We start from the raw sequence: 25,195 nt of genomic DNA, 5'->3' as shown, positions 1-25,195 counted from the left end.
AAATAAAGCAAGAATGTAGATGGAAGTCAAGGGGACTCTAGGGACAAAAATGCTATGAATTAAGGTCATTGCTACACACCAACCTCTGCTGCAACCCTGCCCCCACCAACCGGTACTGCCTTTCCCACCTGCAGGGCACAGGAGGCTGCCCTCAGCAATCTCTGAGTAGTGAGGGGAGGGCTGCCCTGCTGAGCCCAGCTTTGGAGGACGAGCATCTTCCTCCAGCCTCAGCCTGCTTCATTCCCTACTTCCTGTGTGGCTGCAGCATCTTCAACTGCCTTCCCCCCCATTATGAGACATGCCCACAAATCTCCAGATAGTATTGTTAGAAACCCCAGGGCCCTGTAGGGCATGGCGGCTCATGCCTGTAATCCCAACACTTTGGGAGGCTGAGGTGGGTAGATTACTTGAGGCCAGGAGTTCAAGACCAGCCTGGCCAACATGGCGAAACCCCATCTCTACTAAAAATACAAAAATTAGCTGGGTGTGGTGGTGCATGTCTGCAATCCCAGCTACTTGGGAGGCTGAGGCACAAGAATCACTTGAACCCGGGAGGCAGAGGTTGCAGTGCGCAGGGATTGCACCACTGCACTCCAGCCTGGATGACAGAGCGAGACTCTGGCTCCCCCTGCGCAAAAAAAACAAAAAAACAAAAAAAAACAAAAAAAAAAAACCAAAAACAAACAAAAACAGAAAAGAAATCCCCAGGCCCCTGGTCAGCCCCTTTCCCTAGATCTTCCCGTGTGGGCATGATGTCAAGGAATGAGGGGGGAATAGAGAGTAAGAAGGCCCAAGGTCAGCAGAGGTCATGTTGAGTCTTGTTGAGTGCCAATAACCAAATTCTGTCTTTGGCTCCTGCAAATATCTCTTACCCCTTTTCTTTTGCTCCTTTCCAAAGGCCACGTGATTCCCCAGTCCCTATCCCTAGTCCCCTCTACCCAATTCATCCTGCCACAAATATTCAGCATCCTGGACTGCTATATAAACAAATGAGCAAACATTTACTGGTTCTAAGGCTACGCAAGGGTCCTCCCCACGACCCTGTGAGGTAGACCTCATTGCGAGAGTGCATAGCTCTTCAGTCTAATGTGACAAATTCTGCTCTTTGTTTAAAGTGTGAACATCAGTAGTTATAAAATAAAATTATAACTCATAGATTATGAACCACTTAGAGTGCATAAAGAAACAATTCACGTTGGCAGTCCTCCTGAATGAGTTTGGAATCACATAGCAGTTCAGAGCTGAATATACAAACTAAGCACATATTCCTCAGTGATTTGTCACTGATAGAGATATACAAGTTTTTTTTTTTTTTGGTGGGGGGGGGGGCACAGGATCTCACTCTGTCACCCAGGCAGAAATACAGTGGTAAGCTCTTGATAAAGTGAAGAGACAGTTGATAATGGGCTGATTTAACGTTTGAGGTGAACAGCCAAAACAAGGGACTTCACAATTATCTGGTTGTTTGAAGGCAGTCTAGAGACTAACAATTTAGACTAATGAGATTGCCTGACTTAATGGCATAACTATATAGTGACTAAAGCACCAGAATCTTCTTCTAAAACAGTCATGATCACATTACACCCCTGTTCAAGAACTCCAGTGGATTCCTGTTGCCCCCATACCAAGTCTAAATGTTTCCACCTGGCTTTCAAAGCCCTCCAATATGACCTTAACCTATTGAAGCAGTTTCACCTGTCACTGTTCCTTAACTTGCTAAAGGCAGGCTGGTCCTGACCTCACTCACACTACTCTTTCAAACCTGCCTACCCTGCAACCTGAGAGGTGGCATCAGACATACTAGAAAGAACAAAAGATCTGGGGTCAGAGAACTCAGCTCAGGGTTTAGCTTTGCCACTTACATGTGAACTCAGTCAGATTATCTATTAATAAAAACATAGGCCCACATTAGAGTGCTTATGAAATACCAGGGCAAGACTAAGCACCTGCATTCACTGTCTCATATAATTCTCCCAACCACCACAGGATACAGATGTTATTATGATTCCCATTTTATAAATGTTAAAATGGAAGCTTTGGAAGTTCATCTATTCAACAAACAAAAGGTACTGTGCTAGGCAATGGGAATATAATAGTGGACAAGAGAGACAAGAACCCTGGTCTCATGGAGCAGGGATTGAGCAGAGGTCAGGCAACAAACAAACACATAAACACGTATTTGCTCACGAACAGGATGATTTCCAAAAATGGTACATGTTCTAAGGACGATAAGGCAGAATAGTGTAAGGGACAGTGACTAGGGGTTAGTGGGGGACACTACTATAATCAGGGAGACCAGGGAAGGCTCCTCAAGGGTGACATTTTTGCTTTAGACATGAGGCTTGAATGTGGTTAAGAGAAGTCAGCTATGCTATGACTCACAGAGTAGTGCGCCAGGCAGCAGGAATAGCAAGTGCAAATGCCCAGAGGTCTGGTAAGTCCAGTGTGGCTGTAGTGCATTGAGTGAAGGGGAAAGCAGTACCAGTGAGGCTGAGGGAGGACAGGGCCAGATTATGCAGGGCCTTGAATGTCATGGTGAAGAGTCAGATTTTGTGCAACAGGAAGTCACTGAAGGATTTCAAACAAGCAAAGGACTTGGCCTGACTTCCATTTATAAAGATCTCTTTGGCTGTGTGTGAAGAACAGGTTGTCAAGGAGCACAGAGAAAGTTAGGGGATTGATTAGAACACTAACTTAGTTGCTCCAGCAAGAAATGATGGTAACAGTTGGAGTAGACTGGTAGTGATGGGCAGGGAGACAAGTGGATGGAATCAGAATGTATTTTGCAGATTGAGCTGACAAGAGTTGATGATGAATTGGATATGAAAGTTTAGGAAAAAAAGAGGAATCAGGACAACTCTTTATATGGATGACATTTATTGAGATGAAGACTCATGGAGCAGCGTACCAAGGAGTAGGAACAGCTTGTGAGGGGAATAGTCAAGAGTGGGATACAGCAGGAATCAGGAGTTCTATTTTGGGCTTTTAAAAGTTTTGATACATATTGAATATCCATGTGAAGATGCCAAGTGGGCAGTTGGACCCATGGCTCTGAAGCTTAGTGTAGAAGATGGGCTATTCATCAATAGATAAATGGGTTTAAAGCCAAAGGGTGTGAAGGGGATCAGAGTATGCCATCCCTAAATATGTCACTTTGGCATAAGGATTGTTTTGAGCTGCAGGCAATTTGGAAGCAGCAGATGCAGAGAAAGCTCCTTATCCTCCCCTATCTGCCTAAAGGCAGGACATAAATTTCCCTTTGCCAAGGTGTCCTCCTTCCCTTCTCTGTACTCTTAATCACTGGGGACCCCATTATCACTCCAGAGATTGCACGAGATTGAGTCTGCATAACAAACCTTACTAAAACCAAACCTTATTCTCCATTAGTTTCCCCCTATATTTATCTTCCCATAATTTACCACTTCTAGAAGTCCAAACTCCTTTTATCTCATCATTACTTCACAATTTATCACTCTTTGTTAAAATGGTATATAACTTCTTTTTAGGTAATTACTTTTCTATGAAGGCCTCCATATGTATATCCAGTAAACCTTTTCTCCTGTTAATCTGTCTTTTAATTCAGGGCCCTAGTCACTGAAACTAAGAAAATGTAGGGGAAAAGCTTTTCCTCTACAGGTGAGAGATTGTTTGGAGACAGTCCAGAGTGAAGACTGAGCATGGGGCCCTCTCACACTAAGAGGTCACATAGAGAAGATCCAGCAAAAAGGACCAAAGAAAGCAGCCAGTGAGGATCCAGGACAGCATGATGTTCTGGAAGCCAAGAGAAAAGAGGAGTTTGAGGATAAATGGTCAGCCATGTCAAATGTTGCTGAGATGCTGAGGACAGGGAAGTCATCACTGGATTTTTTAAGGAAGGGGGCCACTAGGCACCTTACAATCACATAATTACTGGAAAAGTGGAGCTGGACTCCTGATTGATGTGGATCCAGGGGAGAAGGGCAGGTGAGGGAGATGTTGACGACTCTTCTGAGAAGGTTTCCTGTAAAGGAGGGCAGAGAAATGGGAAAGTAGCAGGAGGGTGATGCAGGGTCTATTAAGAAGGAAGAATATATATGTTTGCATACCGATAGAGTATAAATTAACAATGCATGGGGAGTGGGTAATGGCAGGAACTAAGTCCAGGAGGAAGTTAGAGGAAGTGAGACCCAGTGAAACTGGCATTTGTAAGTGGGCACTTCATCCACTGTCACAGGAGAGAAAGCAGCTCCACATGGTGGGTGGATTTAGGGGTATGAAGATAAGAAAGTCCCTTTCTGATTATTTCCTCAATGGAGTGTGAAAAAAAGGTAATTAGCAGAGAGTGAGGGGAATGGGAGGCTAAAGGTGAGAACAGGGAGGATAAGTGGAGGACACAGTAGGAAGTACAGTGGGATGGGGGGGGTGCTGCCAGTGTGGAGTGTCCAGCTGGTACTAAGGGTCACTAATTTAAAGTTGGACCAGTTAGCATCTCTGCATAGTTTCTTAGCCACATTCAGCTGCTTGGGGGCAGATGAAAAGTAAGTGGAAAGTTGGTATTTTAACAGGAGTACAACATAGGGAGAGAGGGGCAAGGAAGTTAAGGGTCTCTGAAAAGGGAATGAATCCAAGCTGGGTTAAAAAAGAAATGCAGGCTCAAAGAAGGTGGTGGAAAAATAAGAGTGGGAGTGTAAAGGACCTGTAGGTCTTACAGCCAAAGGATTATGATCTCACCCATATAGGGTGAGATCAAAGGATGGGAGCTGGAAGCATGGGAGGTAGTGGTCAGAGGTGAGATGTCTGGAGTCAAAAACTTTGAAAGTAATGCAGTTACTAGTAATAGCAAGGACACAGATAGAACCAAATGACCTGCTGGGGTGGGATGGAAAGAAATATGGTTATAGATGAGATGGTTAAGGAGCCCAGCCAGTTCTTGGATGCATCATCTGTGGGAGGCTGGAGAACGCTGGAGAGGAACTCAGTGAGGCAGACTTCAGTAAATGGGCAGGACATGCATGCTGGCAACCCCAATGACAGAGCTTGCTATGGTTTGAATGTCTCCTCCAAAACTTATGTTGAAATCCAATGGCTATTGTAAGACTTTTAAAAGGTGAGAACTTTAAGAGGCGATTGGGTCATGTGGGCTCTGTTCTTATGAATGGATTAACGTCATCATCACTGGGGTAGGTTGGTTATTGGAGGAGCGGGCTCCTGATAAAAGGATGAGTTTGGGCTGATTCTGTCCCGCACTTGCTCACCATGTGATGCCTTCCACATGGATGACTCTTGCCAGATGCTGGAGCCCTCTATCATAAACTTCCCAGTCTCCAGAAGTGTGAGTTAAATAAACTTTTTTTTTTTTAAATAAATTACCCAGTCTGTGATATTCTGTTATGGAAGCAGAAAACAGACCAAGACAAGCTAAAATTCAAACCCAAGACCAGGGCCCCCAGCATTCTCTCCCTAACCGTTACATTGTACTGCAAATTGTCACTTGGCAATGCAGATTTCTTCATTCTTAAAATGGATACATGAATAATGCATACCTGCCTGGCTGAACAATGCACATCAAGGAGCTTTGTAAGGCAATTTCCGTCTGTGAGGCATACAGTCCAATCTCTGCTTGACTGTGCCAAGGGACCTGAACAACTCCAATCAGTACAGGTGTACGACTCACTTCAGCTCTTGTTATATACTCTTCTGAATTGCCTTCCAGGTCATGTATATTGCTCACTAATTTGATGTTAGGGACTGAGATGCCTTAGGGATTTGGGGACTGTGTGAAGGTAGAAATGGCAGTAAGGTGGACTTCATGCAGCTGCTGGGTTCCTGACATTGATTACAAGTTACATCTCTCTGTAAATATAATGGGGTATGCTGCTGCTTACAGAAGCTTTGGAATGAATCCCTTTGAGAAGCAAAGCTTTCTTTTACAAAGCAGGTCATCATCTGATCATCATATTTTACTTTTTATAAAACAGGTACCTAGGTAGAGTTGGGAATCTTGGAAAGAGCCATTCATTCAAATTTACATTGATTCAGAAAATATTTCTGTAGGCCCTCCCATGTGCCATGCCCTGTGCCAGGCACTGGAGACATGGAGGGGAATGGAAGAGAGAGAGTTCTCATCTTCCAGGAACCCAGAATCTGGCAAGAGAAGCAGATGCTAAGCACACAGTCACACAAGTGATTCCATGCCAAACCAGCAGGAAGTGTGGGGAGTGACAAAGAGGGTGCTGGCAGGGGCAGGCCCTGCAGTCCCACTTCTGCACTGACACAGGCAAGGACCTCTTCCCTGCCTGCCACTGAGGCTGCCAGACCTTCAGAATTAGCTCCCATGCGATCTCAGCTTTCCTTCCCCACCTTCCATTTTAGAAGAGAACCCAACAATCCAAACCTGCATGGCCTCCAGAATGCACCCTGCCCCTAGGAAGTGCCAACACACTCAGCACAGGCAGAGGCCCGTGTCTACCTTTCCCTCTCGCACCTGGGCTGTCCCTGCAGAATCCCTGGCAGGTTCTGGTGTTAGCAGCTAAACAGGCTCACACGAGACGCTCAGAATTCAGAACACTTGGCAGCAGGGAAGGAGATCATGGCCATTTGGAAAGGATTAGAGAGGAGTCACGCGGAGTGCGATTCGGAGTTTGCGTTTATCTCAACTGAAACTTTCCAGAAAGCTGGGACAACTGATTCCAATAAAAGCTTCCCCAAGTATTTTTGGAGGCATTGTGATGGTGCTGGGCTGTGTGGGTAGGGGTGGCTTTTCCTGGTTTGTGGAATTGCATTTCATTACTGATTAAACTTCCGTCAAATTTGTGAAGCAACATCCAGTTTCTAAGGAATGTGTCCTGGACAGGTGAAGAGAAAAGGTAGAACCACTGGACTGAGAGGTGGAATTGAGCAGGGCCTCCTTATGGCTAAGAGATGTGGCCAAGGCCAGGGCCAGATAGGAAATCTGAGTCAATGGGAAAACTAGGACCAGAAGCCCTCCTAGTTCAGGACTGAACTTTTCCTACTGCCTTCTGCAGATAACAAGCGCTGAGGCTTAGAATTGTCTAGTTTGGTTTCAGTCCAGGGCAGGGTCAGGACAAGGACCCAGCTGACTCAGAGAGCCACGGAAACAGCACTGCCAGGGAGAAGAGCTCCAGAATGAGCTGGCTGCCCTGCTGCACACCTGCCAGCCACTGGGAGAGCATTAAAGCAACGGCCCAGCAGAGGGGCTCACGCACAGCCAGCCCCTCCAGCTGCAAGGTTGGGGAGCCCGGCAGGGAGGCCCTGGGAGGTTCTGAGAACCTGGCCTGGGCCCAGCTTGCTCAGTTTTTATTTTTTGTCGTTAATTTCCAGCAGTCCAGGGTTTTCAGTTACTCATTCATTCCATCCACTCAACATATGTTGATTAATCACCTACTTTGTGCCAAGTATTATGCTCCATGATTGACAGAAATTACCTCTTTGCTGCACTTCAAAGTAGTCATTCAATGCATAGCTGCTGCCATTATGGTTATTATCATGTGATTAATTGTAACAGAGACAAGCACTACTAAGATGTAGCTTCTGAAGTGGAGAAAGAAGAAAGTAAGTTTTCTGCGTACCTACTATGTGCTGGGTCCTGGGCCAGCTTTAGACACATTTTATCCCACTGAACAGTGGCTTACTTCGCAGCTGGGGAAGCTGGCAGAGAAACAAATAATTGTCATAGGTCTGAGGGCAGTAAGAGGGACTTCACAGTAGGTCCCTCTCTAGTGGCACCATTTGAGCTGGATCTTGAAGACCGATTTCACCTGGTAGAAAATAGGGAGGAAGGGAAGGGCATTCCAGGTGAAGAGAACAGCATATGCAACATCCTACAGGCTTAAAGTGCGAGGTAAGGGGGACAGAAGTTAAGGATGGCTAGAGAGGAGGGAAGCACTGGCAGGTGCTCAGTGCAAGGTCTGGGGAGGGTCTGTCCCAGGACATGACCTTAGGCAGAGTCTCCCTCAAGCCAACCATCCTTCAGGAGGCGAGTTCTGAGCTGGCCATGTCCCCAGGTTTTCCTTGCTGGTGTCCTTAAAGGAGGCCCTCCTGTTTTTTTGGTTTTCTGTCCCGCCTGTTCATGCCCACTGCAGCTATTTCCAGTGCAAGGCTGAGGGTTCTCAGGTCTGGGCGAGAGCTCAGTCCTCTTCAACAAGTTCTCAGAGTTCTGGTGAGCTCTGTGGGAAGCACGTGCTCTACCCTCTCCCATCTGGTTGGCAGCCTCCTTCACAAAGAGGTACTAGGTGGCGAAGGATAGGAAGCAGGCAGCCCTCGCTTTAGTGTAGCCACTGACACTGCCAGAAGCACAGCACAGCCAAATCCCAGAGTCCCCAAACTGTGCTTCAGCTCTCGCTGATGCCTCCTCATCCTCCTCCTCCACCCACACAACCCTGCAGACCCCAGACTAGGCTGTGGTTCTTCCCCATCTGTGGAACTGCACAATTCAGACAGCAGAGAAGATCTTGAGCAGTCAGGAGCCCCAGATCCTCTATTCTGCCTTGATTGACTTGCTGTGTGATGCCAAGAAAGTTGCTTAACCTCTCTGAGCCTGTCATCTGTGAAATGGGATACAATTTTCTTTGCTGTCCTAGGATTTTGGGGAGCTTACTGAGTAAATGCAGATAAAAACACAGTGAACTGGCATGTGGCAGGGAGGGGAGTCAATCAGGGAGACCAACAACGCCTCCATTATCCCCCTCACTCTCTAGAACAAAGGCACTGGCTGCTGGCATGACAGAGAGTTCGGAGAGGGGAGATGCTGGTGGGCTCTGCGGCCTCCCCTGGCCCCAGATCCTGTCCTGCCCCAGGAGGCTTCTGCCTGGGAAGGGGGTCCTGGTGCTTCCTCCACCCAGCAGGGAGCCATGGTAGCCCCGGGATGCAGGGAGCAGCAGCCTAGCACCCACACATGGGGCTATTTGCTGCAGTGCCTTCCTTTAGAGACCTCCACACAGCAGCCATGACACTGGACCCACCCAGAGAAGTGTGGCGGGACCTGGCCTCAGCCAGCATCCGGCTTCCCTGCTCCTCTTCAGCTCCATGACCTCCTCCTCAGCCTAAGCACTGCCAAGGGGCCCCAGTACACCTGGAAAACAAGGAGGGTGGGCAGCGGTGTGACTGCCCAGGGCTCTGCTCTCGGTGTGGGGGGCAGAGAAGCACTGGATGTCACTGGTCTAACTCACCACTCAATCATTCATTCAGTTATCTACCAATTATGTCCTTGACGATGATTAAAGAGCACTGTGCCTATGAGGGATGATTAAGATATTCTAGTTAAGGACCCAAAGAAAATGCATTTTCAAAAGTACCCTTCCAGGCCGGTTATGTAACAGCATAGGACACAACAACACACCCGAGAGGCAGTGACCAACCAGACTGCAGCAGGTGCCACACTGCAGGGGGGCTGAGGCCCAGAGGACTGGACCATGCACAGGGTGGTGTGGCCGGGTGGGCTACAGGGAAGGAAACATGCCTCGGCCTCCCCTCCTGCACAGAGAGGCAGGGCAGGGCTCGCCAACAGGGTTGCCAAGATCTGGGGAGCAGATGCTACTCAGGGTTACCAGGCACTGCACCCATAGGTTAGAGCCTTCAGTCTTTAAAGTAACCCCATGGGGTAAGAACCAGCATGGTCTTCACTTTAGAGAGGAGGCAACTGAGGCAAGGAGAAGTATATCCACTCACCGAGACCACACGTTTGAATATGTTAGAATCAGGACGTAAATCCAGGCAAGCAGGCTGGCTGCAGTGCTGGTGTGTTTAGAGTCTACACTGAACTATACTGGAAGGATATGAACCAATAGTCTTCCCAGATATAAGGACATCTGAGCTAAGAAGGGGCTCAAAGGACCTTGGGCATTCCCTTCTTTTAGTAAGGGAGAAACTGAGGCACTGAATGGTGATATGTCCTGCCTAAAGCCATGCAGCCAGTTAGTGGCAGAGTCAGGTCTAGACTCCTAGTGCCTGACTCACCGCTGTTCTCTAGCCTAATGACTCCAAGTGCATCAGCATAGGCATGGCCAGGAGCTCACGAGGAATGCAGACTGTCAGATCCCACCCCAGACCTACTCAACAGAAACTACATGGTAAGCAGATTCCCAGGTGATTCCCAGGCACCTTACAGTTTGAGAAGCACTGCTGCATGTTACCCTACCTTTCTGGTCTGTAACATCTGTTGCTGTGAGTATAAAGACACTGTGTTTGAACATTGTAAAATCTGCAATTACAAGGTTCTGGATGCTTCATCCTGAGGTCACCTGGGAATGAGATCCTCTGGGATCTGGAGGAAGCAGATGGAGGAGAAACCCCAGAACTCAATTACCACTGACCTGCTAGTAAGCCAGGAACTGAGCCCTGAGTTTGGGGTTGGCCAAGCACAGGGAGGAGGCAGCACTCACAGACAGAGTCCAGAGCATTCTCCACCATAGCCAGTGGCTGCCTGAAGAGGGGACCTAGAGTCACCTGGTAGGTGGCTAGGGAATGGCAGGGTTTGGGGTAGAACTTCCGGGGGCCAGAGTCTCATAGCAGTGGTGGTGGCCAAGAGTTGGCTTGGGGTGAGAGACAAGGGGCTTCAGTACCCTTCTTCATTTTCTACCAGCACCTCCCCAACCTCTTGGAAAGTGCTGTGCTTCTTGCAGTTCCAAGTCCCTCCACCCACTGCTCCTCGCCAACTCTCCCTGTGTAGAAGCTCTGCAGAGAGTATGACCGTGTCTCTTAAAAAACTTTGGTGATGATCAGGGCTGGACTCTGCCCAAAGCACCCACCTTGGGCTCCACACACTTTCTGGGTTGCTGGCTAGTGACCCCATGCAGAGCCCCAGACCCTGGAAAGTCAGTGGAACTGGACAGAAAAAATGGAAGGGCCAGAAAGCTTGGGGAGGACTCCAGAGCTGGGGATGACCACAGGAATAGACCAGTGACCTTTTGTTGTTTCCAAGATCCTCTGAATCTGAGGCAGCCAAGCAAGGCAAGGGAGTACCGCTCCCGCTGTCAGCGATGGGGACACTTACTGAGCACTCACCCAAGGCTACCACCACCACCTCCAGATCAAGCAGGAGTTTTTACCTGAAGCCCCCCAACAAGTCACTGAGCCTGCATTCTGCTCCTCAGATGCCCACCCTTCTCTCCAGCTCCTCCCCTCTGGGTGCAGCGCAACACTCACCCCTTCTGGGAAGCCTTGGTGCCCTCTCAGAACTGTGCTGGATTCTCTACCTGTCTATGTGAGGGGGTGTGTGTGTGTTCGTGTGTGCTGTCTGCGAGTGTGAGAATTATGTGTGTAAGAAGGGGTGTGGGAGGGTGGGAGAGACACACCTACCTTTGGCAATATTGAAATAACTCTTCCAGGGAGGATGAGAGCTCAAGCTCTCAGCGAATCTGCCTCTGACTTGCTGGGTAACTTGGGCAACCTCTCTTCCTCTCTGAGCTTTGTGTAAAATGAGGAATGAGGTTAAATTCACCTCTTCAGGCTGGTCTTGGTGATGCTCTAGGGCTCCTCAGAGAAGACTTCAGGGAGCGGGTGTCATCTGAGGAAAGGCCCACTGGTCCGGACTCCAGGCCCCACCCCCAATGACAGCAGCTCTGCTCCTATTTGCTATAATGGGCCGATTGTTGGCTTTTGTTGACAAAATGGTCCACATGCCTGGGGAAAGTTCTGAAGGATCTTTGTGGTGCTTCCAGCTAGAATACTCTAGGAGTGTACCTTTGCTCCATTAGGCACAATTCTGAGCTGTTCAATGCTGGGGCCCTTGGGCATGGTCAAGACTGAGTGGAAATACATTCTCTCTCAGCTGGCTTGGCCCAGGAATAGCGGCAGACCATTCCTGGGAGTCCAGGGGAGAACAGGGGGGTCCAGGTACCTTTCTTGTCTCAGTTTTTGATGACCTGGCAGTGCCCGCACCTATTTTTTCTTCTTACCTTTCCCCACTCACCCAGAACTTCCCAAAGGAAGCTGCTCTCATTAAAACAAGGGAGGTTGAAGACGCTAATGCCACAGCCTTGTTCGGGAGGCAGCTCAGCTCCTGGAACTGAGTGCAATCCTGGAGAAAACCAAGTGGACGTGTGGCCCCTTTCCATGGAGCAATTAGCTGGATAACTGTGCAATCGCTGCTAGACTTTATAGAGGCATAGGCTCAGATACAAAGAGACCAGACAGTCTCTCGCTCCAAAGGGGCTGGCCACAAGCATCGTGAAGACAGCAGTACCCACTGACTCAGCAATTTCACCAGCTGGAAGTCATCCCAAGGAGATATCACAGAAAGAAAAGGTCATCTTGCATAAAGATGATCACTGTGGCATTACTCAAAATAGCCCCAAACTGGGAAACACCCAGCTATCCAGCAATAGGGGTAGTAAATTACAGAACATCAACTAGATGGAATATTATGCACCCACTAAAATCAGCCTATGTGGAAACACAGAAACAACATCAGTAACAAAATGTTAATAAAACAGAAGCAACTCAGTACACATCAGTTAGTTTCCTTCCTCTTTCCTACAAAAGGCATGACAAGGAACTGCAGGGGAATGTGCAAACATGAAGAGTTGTGTTAGTGCAGTGGTATCATGAATGACTTGTTCTCTTATTTATACAATAAATAATTATTGTTTACTATGGGCTAGGTCTGATGCTGGGTGCTGAGGATGGAGCAGTGAATGGTAATACATTTCTTGCTCTCCACTCAGAGTTTCACATTTAAGAAGATATTTTCTTCCTAAATGTCCTTCAAAGCTGTCATAGCACCATCTTTCAATAAAAAATAGTTGATGAGACTGGGCATGGTGGCTCCCGGTTGTAATTCCAGCACACTGAAAGGCTGGGGTAGCAGGATTGCTTGAGCCCGGGAGTTTGACATCAGCCTGGGCAATGTATTGAGGCTCTGTCTCTTAAAAAAAAAAAAAAAAAAAAAATTAGCCAGGTGTGGTGATGTGTACCTGTAGTCCCAGCTTCTTGGGAGGCTGTGGTGGAAAGATTGCTTGTACCCAGGAGGTTGAGACTATGGTAAGCTGTATTTGCACCTCTGTACTCCAGCCTGGGCAATGGAGTAAAGACTGTGTCTCTTTAAAGAAAAAGTTGATGACAGAAATACGCAAGGAAGGGTGCACCTCTCCTTCTGGATAATGTATTTCATTCCAGATATCAAAACTATCTCCAGCTGGATTACATACATATTAGAAGAAAGTTGAATGTAAATGTGGTAGTGACATTTTGGGCTTTTAATGTCTTAGTTTCCTTAGTAGCAAAAAGAGTTTTTAAAAATCCATGTTGAAAAAGAGGGAAAAAGTTAGGACTTGTTACTAATCTCGTGGCTGAATAATTAAGTGTGCCTAATTCTGAAAGTAGCAAGCTAAATTATGCAGTGCCAAAAGTGACAACTCTTATACCTACACCAGCCCGTCTACAGCGGCATGATTTTAGCTTTATAGCTAAAAAACGCTGCCAGAAAACCTAATAAAAGGAAGCAAAAATATTTCTGTTTATATCAAGCTGCCATTTGAGAAAGATTTTAAAATATGTTCTTTCCTATGTGTAAATCTGACAGCAGATGCATAATTAAAACCCCAGTGGAGAGTTTCCATTTAATCTTTTCAAAGTTAACTGATAAACATCCTTTAGGATGTGAGGTGATGGGTTAATTCTCTCTGGATTGTTTGGAATATCTTTGAGCTGGAATACTGTCTTCAAGAACATTGTTTCGTGCTAAAAGAACACAAGATGGTATCTTCAGGAGTTCATACAATCACAGGAGGTGCGGACAACATGCCAGAGGTCACACATGCATCTGTGATGAGTGATGTTTGTCTTAGATGTTTATTAATTGGGGGAATGAATAAATGAATACATTCACATTAAAGCAAACTTGATTTCAACCCCTAGGGAATATGTCACATAGCATAAATGGGAGAAATAATAATTACCCAGGATTTCAGTTCTGTGTAAGCAATCAGTATGAATAATGTAGACTACAAAGTGGATTTTTATTTAGCTTGAGGTATTCAGATTGACTTTCTACACAGCCTGAACGGCTGCTGAATAATCACAGGCAAAATTTTCCACTGGTACTGCACTGTGTAGACACACGTGTATCTACACGATTGCAAACTGCCCAGCTGTGGATATGGGGCCCTGTTCAAACCAAATGTCAGGACAAACATTCTACTTCATCGTGCTGTTCCATGTAACCTTGAGTACACACAGCCATACCTAAACTTGTCATTACGTCTTCCACCAGGTGAAAGCCCATTCCTGTTCCTTCTTCCCCTCCTCTATACACATGTGCTCTCAAGAGTGTGTATGTGCACGTGCCCGTGCACGTGCCCACACACATACACACACTGGTGCAAAAAAGGGCAGAAAGAAAGTGACTTCTGTCCTTAGACCACAGTTTGCCAGAAGCTCTCATACTTGCTAGTGCCCCATCTCTGCCCTTTAGGCTGGCTCTTGCCTGTCTAGCTATCTAAGACTTGCCAGATGCTTCTAACTTGTCTGGTCTGTAACATCTGTCTTATCCTTCAAGTTTTCTCTGGACTTAATCAGTTGATGACGTGACCAATAGACCAGCAGACCAGTCCCTGCCCTGGACACACACACACACACACTCTTACACTCAGATAGACAGATAGACATTATTAAATACTTCAATCTCAAACAAGAACGTTCCCACCAATTATATGCATGAAATTGGTGGATATTGCACAACTTGGTTTCTGGACCTAGCTGAACCCCTCATTAACTGTGTGACCACTGACAAGTCCCCTAACCCTGTGCCACATGAGATTGGACCAAAGGTCCCCTTCTTGTTCTAATCATCTTCAGTGAGGATGGCCAAGATATGTTGCTCATAAATGCTGCGATCCAGCTGCCCATGTTGGGATATGCCTTAATCTCTGCCATGTAGCATAAGCTTTAACCTTTCAAAATACAGCCTGATACACACAATCATGTTATGGAATGAATGGAAGGAAAGATTTCCTATACTAAAGTCTAGATGAACCATATATCTGGGTCTACACAACACACACACACACACACACATACATATGTCCTTTTGATTAGGCAGTATAAATAACTAAACCAAATCATTTTGTTCCCCTGAATTCCACAGCCCTGTATGAACCATATACACTGTGAAACTCATCAAATAAAACGGAGTACATGCTAATTGTCCTCTTCACTGGATAAAGAAGCAGATAAAGAATTCTGACTGCCCATTTTTTGTGGACTGAGCTTTGGCTCCCTGATCTGTTGAACCCATAAAAGCATCAATAATAATAATGATGGTCTCTGAAGATTCAGGCCATTTAAGAGAATGGAACTATGTAAGCAGAAGAGAAACTGACCTGTGGAGATCTTTACTTAAACCTCATCCAAATGCATTTTGCAAAGAGAAAGCTGAAATGCCAATACGCTACTTGGGAATTCGGCGGAACTTATCTGACTGATGGAAGTGACCAATTTGAACCACTGACCCCAGAATATCCCAGCAGCGGCAATAACCAGCACTGTGTGGCTGTCTTGGCATCCCCACAGAGGGCTGTTTCAACCCAGGGCTGTACACCAGCTGGTTTGAATGTTTCCCCGCAGATTTTGGAAGCAACGTGCTGGGTCACTCGTAACATAATCACATGCTTCAGTGTAGCCCTCCTACATTGCTTGCCTACATCTGAAAACACAAATCAAGAAAGAGAATATAGTTCCTTTCCACTTGACTAAGGAACAGCCAATCCTGCCAGTAGACTAAAGGCTGGGGCATGGAACAATTTCCCAACACACTGACTTGATTTTGTGTAAATTACTGAAAGAGAAGCTTTAGAAGCTGTGGCTGGGCTCAGAATCAGTGCCTCCAAAGGGGTACCGAACGACAGATTGAGGGAGCCCATTAGAGAGGCACAGAGACCACAGGCCATTGGAATGGGGCTTTATTTGGATGGACTCATGGCCTAAAAAGGAAAGGGACACTGCCAACAGCTTTCCCTTTAGCCTGTGGGTTCCATTAGGAAGCCAGAACATGTCACTGGGAAAAAGTGTTGTGGCCACCCAATATGTGCACAGGTGCCTCCAGGTGGAAGAAAGGGAAAGGGTGTGTTTACAAGAGGAAGAGCACAAGTCAACAATGAGCTATGGATGCATGATGTCATCCTCCAGGACTAAGCATCCTTAGTACTTTTAAAGCATTTAAGAAAAAAAAAAAAAACTCTAGTTGCTATAGCAACTTGATGCAGCTCTTAAAAGGGGATTTTTGAGGGGGTCATTTTATATCTTCTATCACCATAACAACATGATATAGCTTTTTAAAGGATATTTTTATCCAATTTGTGTGTGCCTTGGACGGGGGCCATATTTGCCTTTTCTATTTAAAATAATCAGATCAAGCATGACACATGAAAAATCATTGAAGGCAAGGAAGTGCTTTCATAGACTATACATATACACTTAGAGAGACATCTCTAGCTGCTCATATGCTGCACATGGAGGCAGCCTCTCTCCCTGCCTCCAACCAGCCATCTGCTATGGCTTATCCTGGTCAGTTACAGTCCATGCCTCTGTATCTGAACTGGCATACCAAACCACTCCAGAACGTGTGTCTATGAAATCCCTCACTTCTCAAGCCCAGCAAATCCAACCCCCTCCTCCAAAACTGCACAGGAGACAGTGCCCTGGGGTGACTAGAGGTGTGACCAGCCAAGTGCCTTCTTCCATCCTGGGATTCAAAGCAGGAGTTGGGGACACACAAAGCCTTGTCAAGGTGATAAGCATGCATTTCTGCTGCACTCTATACAGGTGAGTGGGGGGGGGGGGGGCTTTGTTTCACATGACACCCAGGGAAAGTGGGGGATGGGAAAAGCGAGTGAAAGGAGAGGAAGAAAGAGGAATGAAGGGGTGGATGGAGAGCAGGGGTGGCTCCAGAATTTCTCCACAGGAGCTCAGAGGCAGCAGTCTGGCCACACAGAAAGGGGCGGGGGCTTGAAGGACTCTTTACACAGCATTCTTCATAAGGTTGAGAAAACGTAAACTGTTTATATCCAAAAAAAAGGGAGAAGACATGATGGAAAGAATGGGGGAACTATCACTGCTCCCAGCTACCCCTTGGTACCACTAATGGTTGGAAAAAGTGGCAAGGGAACAAAAAAACGGTCAAGAAATTGGAGAAGGGGCTGGGAGTTGGGGGAGAACACAAGGAAGGGAGGCAGAACAGCAGCTGAAGTCCTGGCCTCAGGCTAACGGGTTTTACTTTGGGGGGGCGGGTAAGGGGCGGTATAGATTGTAGGAGAAGCAGGTGGGAAGGAGATCTAGGGAAAGTGATTCTGGGGCAAGTGGTCACCCTCTCCAGGGTAAAGGAGTTAGAGGCCACTGAGGGGGAAAACACAGGGTAAAAGAAGAAAGGGGGAAGACTATGAAAAGAAATAAAAGCGCTTAGGGTGGAGAGAGAAGGGGCTTTTGAGATCATCCTGGAGAGGAAACTGAGACCCGGGGGTTGTGGGTGGAAAATAGGAAAGAACCGGTAGCCCTTGGCACGTATTCTTAGAGGAGAAAACGGAGGCTCACAGAGGTCAGGTCACGGAGCCGGTCAGTGTTGGAGCGCAGGCGGCCCGGATTCTCCCCCATTAGGCCACACTGCCAGGCAAACCACCGCGGGTGAGCACCAGAGGTGGGCTTTCCTCCGTCACTGAAAGCCGAGAGGGAGACAGAGAGAGAACGGGGTCCGGCGGAGAAGAGAGGGCGAGACAAAAGTAAGCAAAGGGACATTAAAAGGGAAGGGAGAGCCGAGGGACGCCGACCGAGCGGCCGAGCAGTGAAAAGGGCGGCAGGTGAAAGGCACAGAGAGGAAAGACGCGCGGGGGGGCGCGCCGCTCACCTATGGTTGACACCACGGTGCCCACGAAGTAGAAAGCGCCGGGGAAGTCCCAGCGCGGGCGCAGCGCGTCGGCGCGGACGCCGGCGGCCAGCGCGGCCTCGTAGTGCCGGAGGAAGGCGCGCAGCTCCGGCTCGGCCACGCCGTGCGCTGCGCTGAAGTTGCGCAGCGTGGCGCCCCAGCGCGCCCGCGCCTCCGCCTCGCCGGGGCTCTCCAGCGCGGAAAAGACTGTGGCACCCGCCACCAGGTAGAGGCCGATGAGCGCCGCCAGCAGCACGAAGCGGCCGGTGTCCTCGTTGAGGTGCGAGCGGCGGCAGCAGCAGCAGCAGCAGGAGGGGCGCGGCAGGCGGCGGCGGCTACGGCGGGGCGGGGGCCGGGGGCTGCGGGAGGACATGGTCCGGAGCTCAGCCCCGGGGCCGGGGCGGCGCTCGGGGCCCGGGCCGCGACATCCCCCCGGCGGGAGCAGGAGCGTGAGGATGGTGGCCAGGGGTCCGGGGCCGCCGCGGAGCCCCTCGCCGCCTTCCCAGAGCCCGGACGGAGGGGCGCCTCCGCCTCCTCCCCGGCACTCAGGCCACACGCGAGTCCCGTGGCCCAGCGGGTGCCCGGGCAAGGGCGCTCCTCTCCGCGCCCCGACGCCTCGCCGGCTCCCGCGGCTCCTTACCCGCCGCCCTCCGGCGCGGGGCTTCGCAGCTAGGCCCCTGCCGCCCGGTGGCCGGCGTCCGCGGGGCCCCGGGCCTCATACTCCTCTCCAGACAGGCCGCGGGCTGCGGGCGGGGTGGGCCGTGGAGCCCGCGCGCCTAGGACCGGGACTCGGCAGCAGGGCGGGGAGAGAGCCCCCGGGGGCGTCCCATGAGGCGTTCGGGCTCGGCGGCTCCTAGGTGCGGGCTCTGCTGGCAGTCCTGCTCCCGCCCCCGGGGCTGAGCTGGCGGCGTCGGCTTCGGAGCCTCGGAGCCGAGCCGAGTCCGGGAAAGCGCTCCTTTCTCAGCTCCAGCCGAAGAGCCGCCCGGCAGGGAGAGGCGGAGTCACTGGCGCCCGGGGCGGGGTGTTGGGGAGGGGTGAGTAGGGACAGGAGGGAGGGGGTGGAGAGTTGGGCTGCCACGACGCCTCCCGGTGGCTCCGGCGGCACTAATGCGGGGCACCGGAGCAGGTGTCCGACTGCGGTGCGAGCTACCACCTCGCCGGGGAACCTCGTCTTGCTCCTCTCTGCGCTTCGCCTCTGGAATCCCTCCCTTATCTCATGCCGCGGTGAAACTTTGCTCAACTTGGTGGTGCTCTGAGGTCTCCAGGGCTGGAGGCTGCGCGACGCGGATCGCCGACACTGGGTTCTCGGGCGTTAGTCCGAAGTTTAAGTTACCTTCGTTCACTCCTTTGCCCTGGATCGAACCGCAGCGCCAGGACGCAGCGGGTTCCATTAGGAAATGGGGAATCGGGGAGAGGCGGTCGCTGGGCTCCGGGCGACCCGGGAACGAGGTCTTTTGCTCCCCCTCCCGACCGAGCGGCGGCCGGCGTCAGCACCGCGGACAGCGCATCGGTGCCGCAGCCGCGGGCGGGCGCCGCTAGGGCTGCAGGGGTCCGAGGCGCGGGCAAGGCTGCTCACCCCGCTGCGCTGTGCACCCCAAACCCTCCCTGTTTTCCTTTTTACCTCCTGCGTGTACCCCCCCACCCACCACCCGAGGCAGGTGCGGTCGCTGAAGCAGGCTGCTGACAGGGCGGGGACGCTGCGGAAGAGAGACGGGGGAGGAGTCAAGCGCGGGTGGGGGACCAAGGTGCCACCGGGAAAAAGAGCCCAGGCCCGGCGGACTGCTGGGCTCCTTTCGCCACCCCAGCTCACCGACCCCTCTAGCCCGGGGCGGGGAATAAGACCCTGGCTGCAGCAGAGAGCAGAGAAATAGAGGAGATGTAGGGGAAGCTCACTAGCAGCTCCCCTGAGGCCGGCGCGGGGAACGGTGTGCTATGGAACGCCCCGGGCAAATGGTTGCCCTCCTATGCCCCACCGCGGCAGAAAAAGACGACGGATGCCCCGCGCGGCTGCGGGTGCTTCTCTGCTGGACACAAGCCGGCTTTGCCGGTGCCACAAAAGTTCTGGCGAAGAACACCCTCAGTACAGGCGGAAAATCATCCTCTTCGGGCAGCCGGTTCCTTCCCTGTCCTCCCCCTTACTATGGACTGCGGGAAGCAAGACCCTGGTGATGATGTGATGGCAGCAAATAATAATAATAATGATGACTATACTTAGATATCCCAGGTGGGTGAGCGGTGGCAAAAAGTAGATCCCTGCCCCCTGCCCCCCCCACCCATTTCCAGTTAGGGGCTAAGGTCAACCAAAAGTGGTGGCAGCAGCGTCAATTACGGGTCATAGTACTAAAAGTGTTCCCTCCACTACTCACTGAGCATTTCACGCCTTTGAAACTGGGGCCGGTCGCAGAATGAGAAGTGGGCTGCAGACAGGAGAGCTGTGAAAGCTGAAAGACATCTGACTTGGGATGTTGATTGTCCCAAACCAGGGTGCTCTGGAGATTTGGTTCTTCCCAGATAATGCTGCCTCAGTATATAGATGGAGCCAAGTACACTTCCCTCTGTGTTAGGGACAGATGGGTAGAAACTCCACCACCACCATGTCAGAACCAGGCTTCCTGGCACTGGATGGCATGTGGCTAGTTTTGCAGGGCTCTCCTTAGAATGGGGCTAGGGTGTCTTTGTGTGAGAGGGAGAGTATCTTATCCACCAAGAAAGCTGAACCTCCCTTTTTTCTGGAGCACTGTAGAAGGTGTATACAAACACAAATTTTTGTTATTGCAGACTATTGTTATTATTGCCAAAACAGTAAACTCTTTCTCCAAGGCTTTGGCTCCCCTGGACTCTCCACAGATGCTGCCCTAGGCCCTGTTCCCCCAGTACCTCCACTCTTACAGCTTCAGCACACAGTGAGGACGGCCCTGTCATGGACCTTTGGGGCTGGATTCCACTTGGCTGGTCAGCTCTTGACAGAAGCCCTGAGAAGTGTCATTCTAGGAGTTGCCCTGGAGACTCCAGATGTAACTGAAGGGCATTGCCAGGCCTCTCAGAGGCTATCTTTGCTCAGACTCCCCAAGCAAACACAGGGTACTTCGCTGCAGTGTTCTCTGCTTCTGGGACCAGTTCCTTGCCCAGTTGGCAGAAGGCCTGTCTTGTCCTCCAACTTGCTATTCTAGCTTGATTAGCAGCAAATCTCTGGCATCAATCTCGGCTCCGAATGACCTAATCAATTTATGTAATAGGGAAATGATGAGTTCCCTGCACATACGCACGGGGTTTTTAGGGAACCAGCCCCGTGATGAATGCGGCTTTTGCCCACTAAATCAATATTTAAGCTACTGACTTCCAGCTGGCTATGCTCAGAGCCTTTACCTCAGTCCTGAATTGCTGCAATAGACTCCTAAGGAGGAGGGCTTGCTTCGTGTCTCCCCATTTAGGTACATCCTGCCTGCACCTGCCAGTCATTGCTGTAATCATGCCCATCTGATCTGATCATGTGATTGACGTATTTAAACCATAGTCTCCAATGGCTCCCCTAAAGCTATAAAAATGTAGGGTTTTTTTTTTTTTTTTGAGTCGGAGTCTCCCTCTGTCGCCCAGGTTGGAGTGCAGTGGCTCGATCTCGGCTCACTGCAAGCTCCGCCTCCCGGGTTCACGTCATTCTCCTGCCTCAGCCTCCCGAGTAGCTGGGACTACAGGTGCCCGCCACCGCGCCCGGCTAATTTTTTATACTTTTAGTAGAGACGGGGTTTTTCACCGTGTTAGCCAGGATTGTCTCGATCTCCTGACCTTGTGATCCGCCCGCCTCGGCCTCCCAAAGTGCTGGGATTACAGGCGTGAGCCACAGCGCCCGGCCTAAAAATGTAGTTTTTAAACCCTTGAGGCTGCCATTCAAAGACCTTGATGAGGTGATTCCTAACAAATCATTCCAGCCTCATCTACTAACTTTTACTTATTCCCCAAGTACTCTATATCCAGCCCAATCACCAGGCCTTTACTTGTGCTCTGGCCCCTACTGCAGCACTATCTTCTCTCTTCTCCTCTCCAGCTCTTTAAAAAAAAAACCAGCTCAACTCAGGTTAGACATTTTTTCCAGAAAGTTTTCCCTTTGTAGGATATTTTGAGCCAATGATTTTGATGCCATCTTTTCAACTCTATGGTTATTGAATCTGCTATGCATGCAAAAATTTCAGATAAGACATGCAAACAAGTACAGCCTCTCTTTTTCTTTTCTGTCTCTGTGTCTTTCTGCCATATGTATACATATGTATATATATACACACACACACACAAGCACAATATAGGACTGTTAGCCAAGAAAATTAGGTAAAGTCAAATGGAACCAATTGGCAACTCCACTACTAGGTATATACCCAAGGAGATAAACAAAAATGTACCTTCACAAAAACTTGTACATGAATATTCATAGCAGCACCATTCATAATAGCCAAAAAGTAGAAAGTGGTGAACCTATAAGTCCATTATCTGATTAATAATAAATAAAATGTAGTATATTTATACAATGACATATTTGGCAATAAGAAGGAATGAAGTACTAATATATACTACAATGTGCATAAATCTTGAAAATATACTAAGTGAAAGAAACCAGTCACAAAGGACCACATATTGTACGATTCCATTTGTATAAAATGTCCAGAGTAGACAAATCTATAAAGACAAAACAACTTAGTGGTTGCTTAGGGGTGGGAGTTCAGGAGAATGGGAGTGTCTGCTAATGGGGATGGGGTTTCTTTTGGAAGTGATAAAAATGTTCTAAAGTTAATTGTGGTGATGATTGGACAGCTCTGTAAATACACTAAAAAGCATTAAATTGTACACTTTAAATGAATGAATTGTATGATATGTGAGTTACATCTCAGTAAAGCTGTTAAAAAACAAATACAATGGGCTGGGCGTGGTGGCTCACACCTGTAATCCCAGCACTTTGGGAGGCTGAGGCAGGTGGATCATGAGATCAGGAAAGTGAGACCATCCTGGCTAATACGGTGAAACCCTGTCTCTACTAAAAATACAAAAAAATTAGCTGGGTGTGGTGGCAGGCACCTGTAATCCCAGCTACTTGGGAGGCTGAGGCAGAGGAATCGCTTGAACCCGGGAGTCAGAGGTTGTCGTGAGCTGAGATGGCGCCACTGCACCATTGTACTCTAGCTTGGGTGACAGAGCAAGACTCCGTCTAAAAACAAACAAAAATATGAATTAAGATAATCTTTATCCAAAAAAATGGAAATAGAAATTTATCCCAAGGAAAATAATTTCTTTTAGAAGTGAGAAAATTTAAAACAGTTTAGTTGTGTTACAGAGAAAATTATGAAATTAAATTTGAATAAAGGAGTTTGCTCCAAAATACTTTCTCTTAAAAATTAATCTGTGGTGGTAAAATTTTGGTGACAAGTTTTGCATTTCAAGTAGTAGCAGATCCAAAATATTCTGGTTGCCTTCAAACCTCTTTGATCTTCTTGTTCTCAGAATTCCTGTAGTACTCATTGTCTGCATTACTTATTGACAATTAGCTGTCTAACGGATACTTTTTTTTTTTTTTTAGTATGGAGAAGATGGTTATCTCTATCCCGCAAAGGGTCAGTTGAATTGCCTTCTTAGTAGTATAGATACAATAGCCCTCCTCCCCCCATTCTCCTGGAATTAAGTTTTTATAAAACCTTTTATGTTTTAAGTCATTTGACAAATGTTTCCTCACACCATGTTTCACAGAGCTGGTAGCTGGGAAGAAGTGAACCAGTTTTACCCAGGGCCTTCCAGAATGGAAGAGAAAGACATCTGATTTGTCTTCCGTGAATTTAAGGTCAAGGAGTCTTGTTGAGGAAAGCATGGGGAGAGTCTGGTCACAGCCCAGGAGCTGGAAGAAAGGCCCCTTGAAATAAAATTATTCTGGGGAAGCAGGAGTCTGACTGGAGGCTTAGACAAGGGTCTACGTGTTTTGGTGACACAGGATGTAACTGATACTGGATGCCCTGTAGTTCAATCTCCCTAAAACTGTGTGGGATTTGAAGACAAGTGTTGACTCTGGACTTGTGACCTGAGAAGACAGTAGCCTTGGCGCCTGAAGTGGTTCCTTATGATGAAGTGCATCTTGAGTGGTGATAGGCAAGACATGTCTCAAATGTGCAGCAGCACTTAACCATAACATTTGTAATAGCACTTACAATACTGTCCTCCTTTTCTTTCCATTGGCATTTGGAGGACAGGGCTCCTGTTGGACTGGAAAAAAACGTGGGTAACTTGCCTCTATTTTCATATTGTTCTTGTGTTTAGATGTTCTATCCATTATTGAAGGTGAAATATTGAGGTCTGCAACTACAAGAGTAAAACTCTCTAGTGCTCCCTTCAATTATGTCAGTGCTGCTGTCATATATTTCGAGGCTCTGTTGCTTGCTGTATATACGTTACAATTGTTATAGCTTCTTGATAGATTTACCCTTTTGTTAGTAGAGATGGTGTCTGATTTACAATGGTTTGACTTACAACTTTTTGACTTTACGATGGTGTAAAACCATTGCACTTTTCACTTAATGTGTAGTACTCAATGAATTACATAAGATATTCAACACTTTATTATAAAATAAGCTTTGTGTTAGACTATTTTGCCCAATTGTAAGCTAATATACATTTTAGACTTAGGATATTTTCAACTAATGGTGGAAATAGAAAAGAATTTATCCCAAGGAAAGTAATTTCTTTAAAATAAAAAAAATGGGAAAATTGGAAACAATTTAACTGTGCTATAGAGAAAATAATGAAATTAAATTTGGATGTAACCCTATCATAATTTGAGGAGCATCTGTATATGATATCCTTTTTTTTTCCTCTTATAATAAATTTTCTTTTTGAGACAGGGTCTCACTGTGTTATCCAGGCAGAAGTGCAGTGGCACAATTATAGCTCACTGCAACCTAAAACTCCTGGGCTCAAGCAATCCTCCCACCTCACCCTCCCAAGAAGCTGGGACTACAGACATGCACCACCATGCCTGGCTAATTTTCTTATTTTTTGTAGAGATAGGGTCTCACTATGTTGTGCAGGCTTGGTCTCTCAAAGTGCTAGGATTACAAGCATGATCCGCTGCAACTGGCCTACAACAATTTTTGACTTACAGTCCGTTTTTTCTAATATTAGTATAGCCACCCAGGTCTCTTTTGGTTACTGTTTGCGTGGAATATCTTTTTCCATTCTTTCGTTTTCAACCTATTTGTCCTTAGATCTTAAGTTAGTTTCTTGTAAACAGCATATAGTTGTGTCATGAGACTGTCTTATAACTCAACTTGTTAAAAATTTGTGATTGTTCAGCTGTTTTCTGGTTATTTCCAAATA

General features: G+C 48.1%; 1 protein-coding gene across 2 annotated transcripts in view; it reads right to left on the bottom strand.

Moving 5' to 3' along the window:
• Positions 1-18,848, bottom strand: part of KCNK12 (potassium two pore domain channel subfamily K member 12) — a 55,181-nt gene extending 36,333 nt beyond the window's left edge. The window contains exon 1 of one of the 2 annotated variants that reach the window (XM_005575943.5): positions 17,834-18,848. In XM_005575943.5, coding sequence (XP_005576000.2) covers positions 17,834-18,224 — 391 coding nt within the window. In that variant the 5' untranslated portion in view covers positions 18,225-18,848. Of the gene's footprint in view, positions 1-11,295; positions 11,495-17,833 lie in introns of those variants that run through there. The other variant, XM_074011839.1, reaches the window with a different exon arrangement.
• Between the last annotated feature and the right edge of the window lie 6,347 nt (positions 18,849-25,195).

The sequence above is a fragment of the Macaca fascicularis genome, chromosome 13 (assembly GCF_037993035.2).
Source record: "Macaca fascicularis isolate 582-1 chromosome 13, T2T-MFA8v1.1".
NCBI classification, from domain to species: Eukaryota; Metazoa; Chordata; class Mammalia; order Primates; family Cercopithecidae; genus Macaca; species Macaca fascicularis.
Note: the sequence above shows the minus strand (reverse complement) of the source record. Positions and strands in the feature narration are given on the sequence as shown.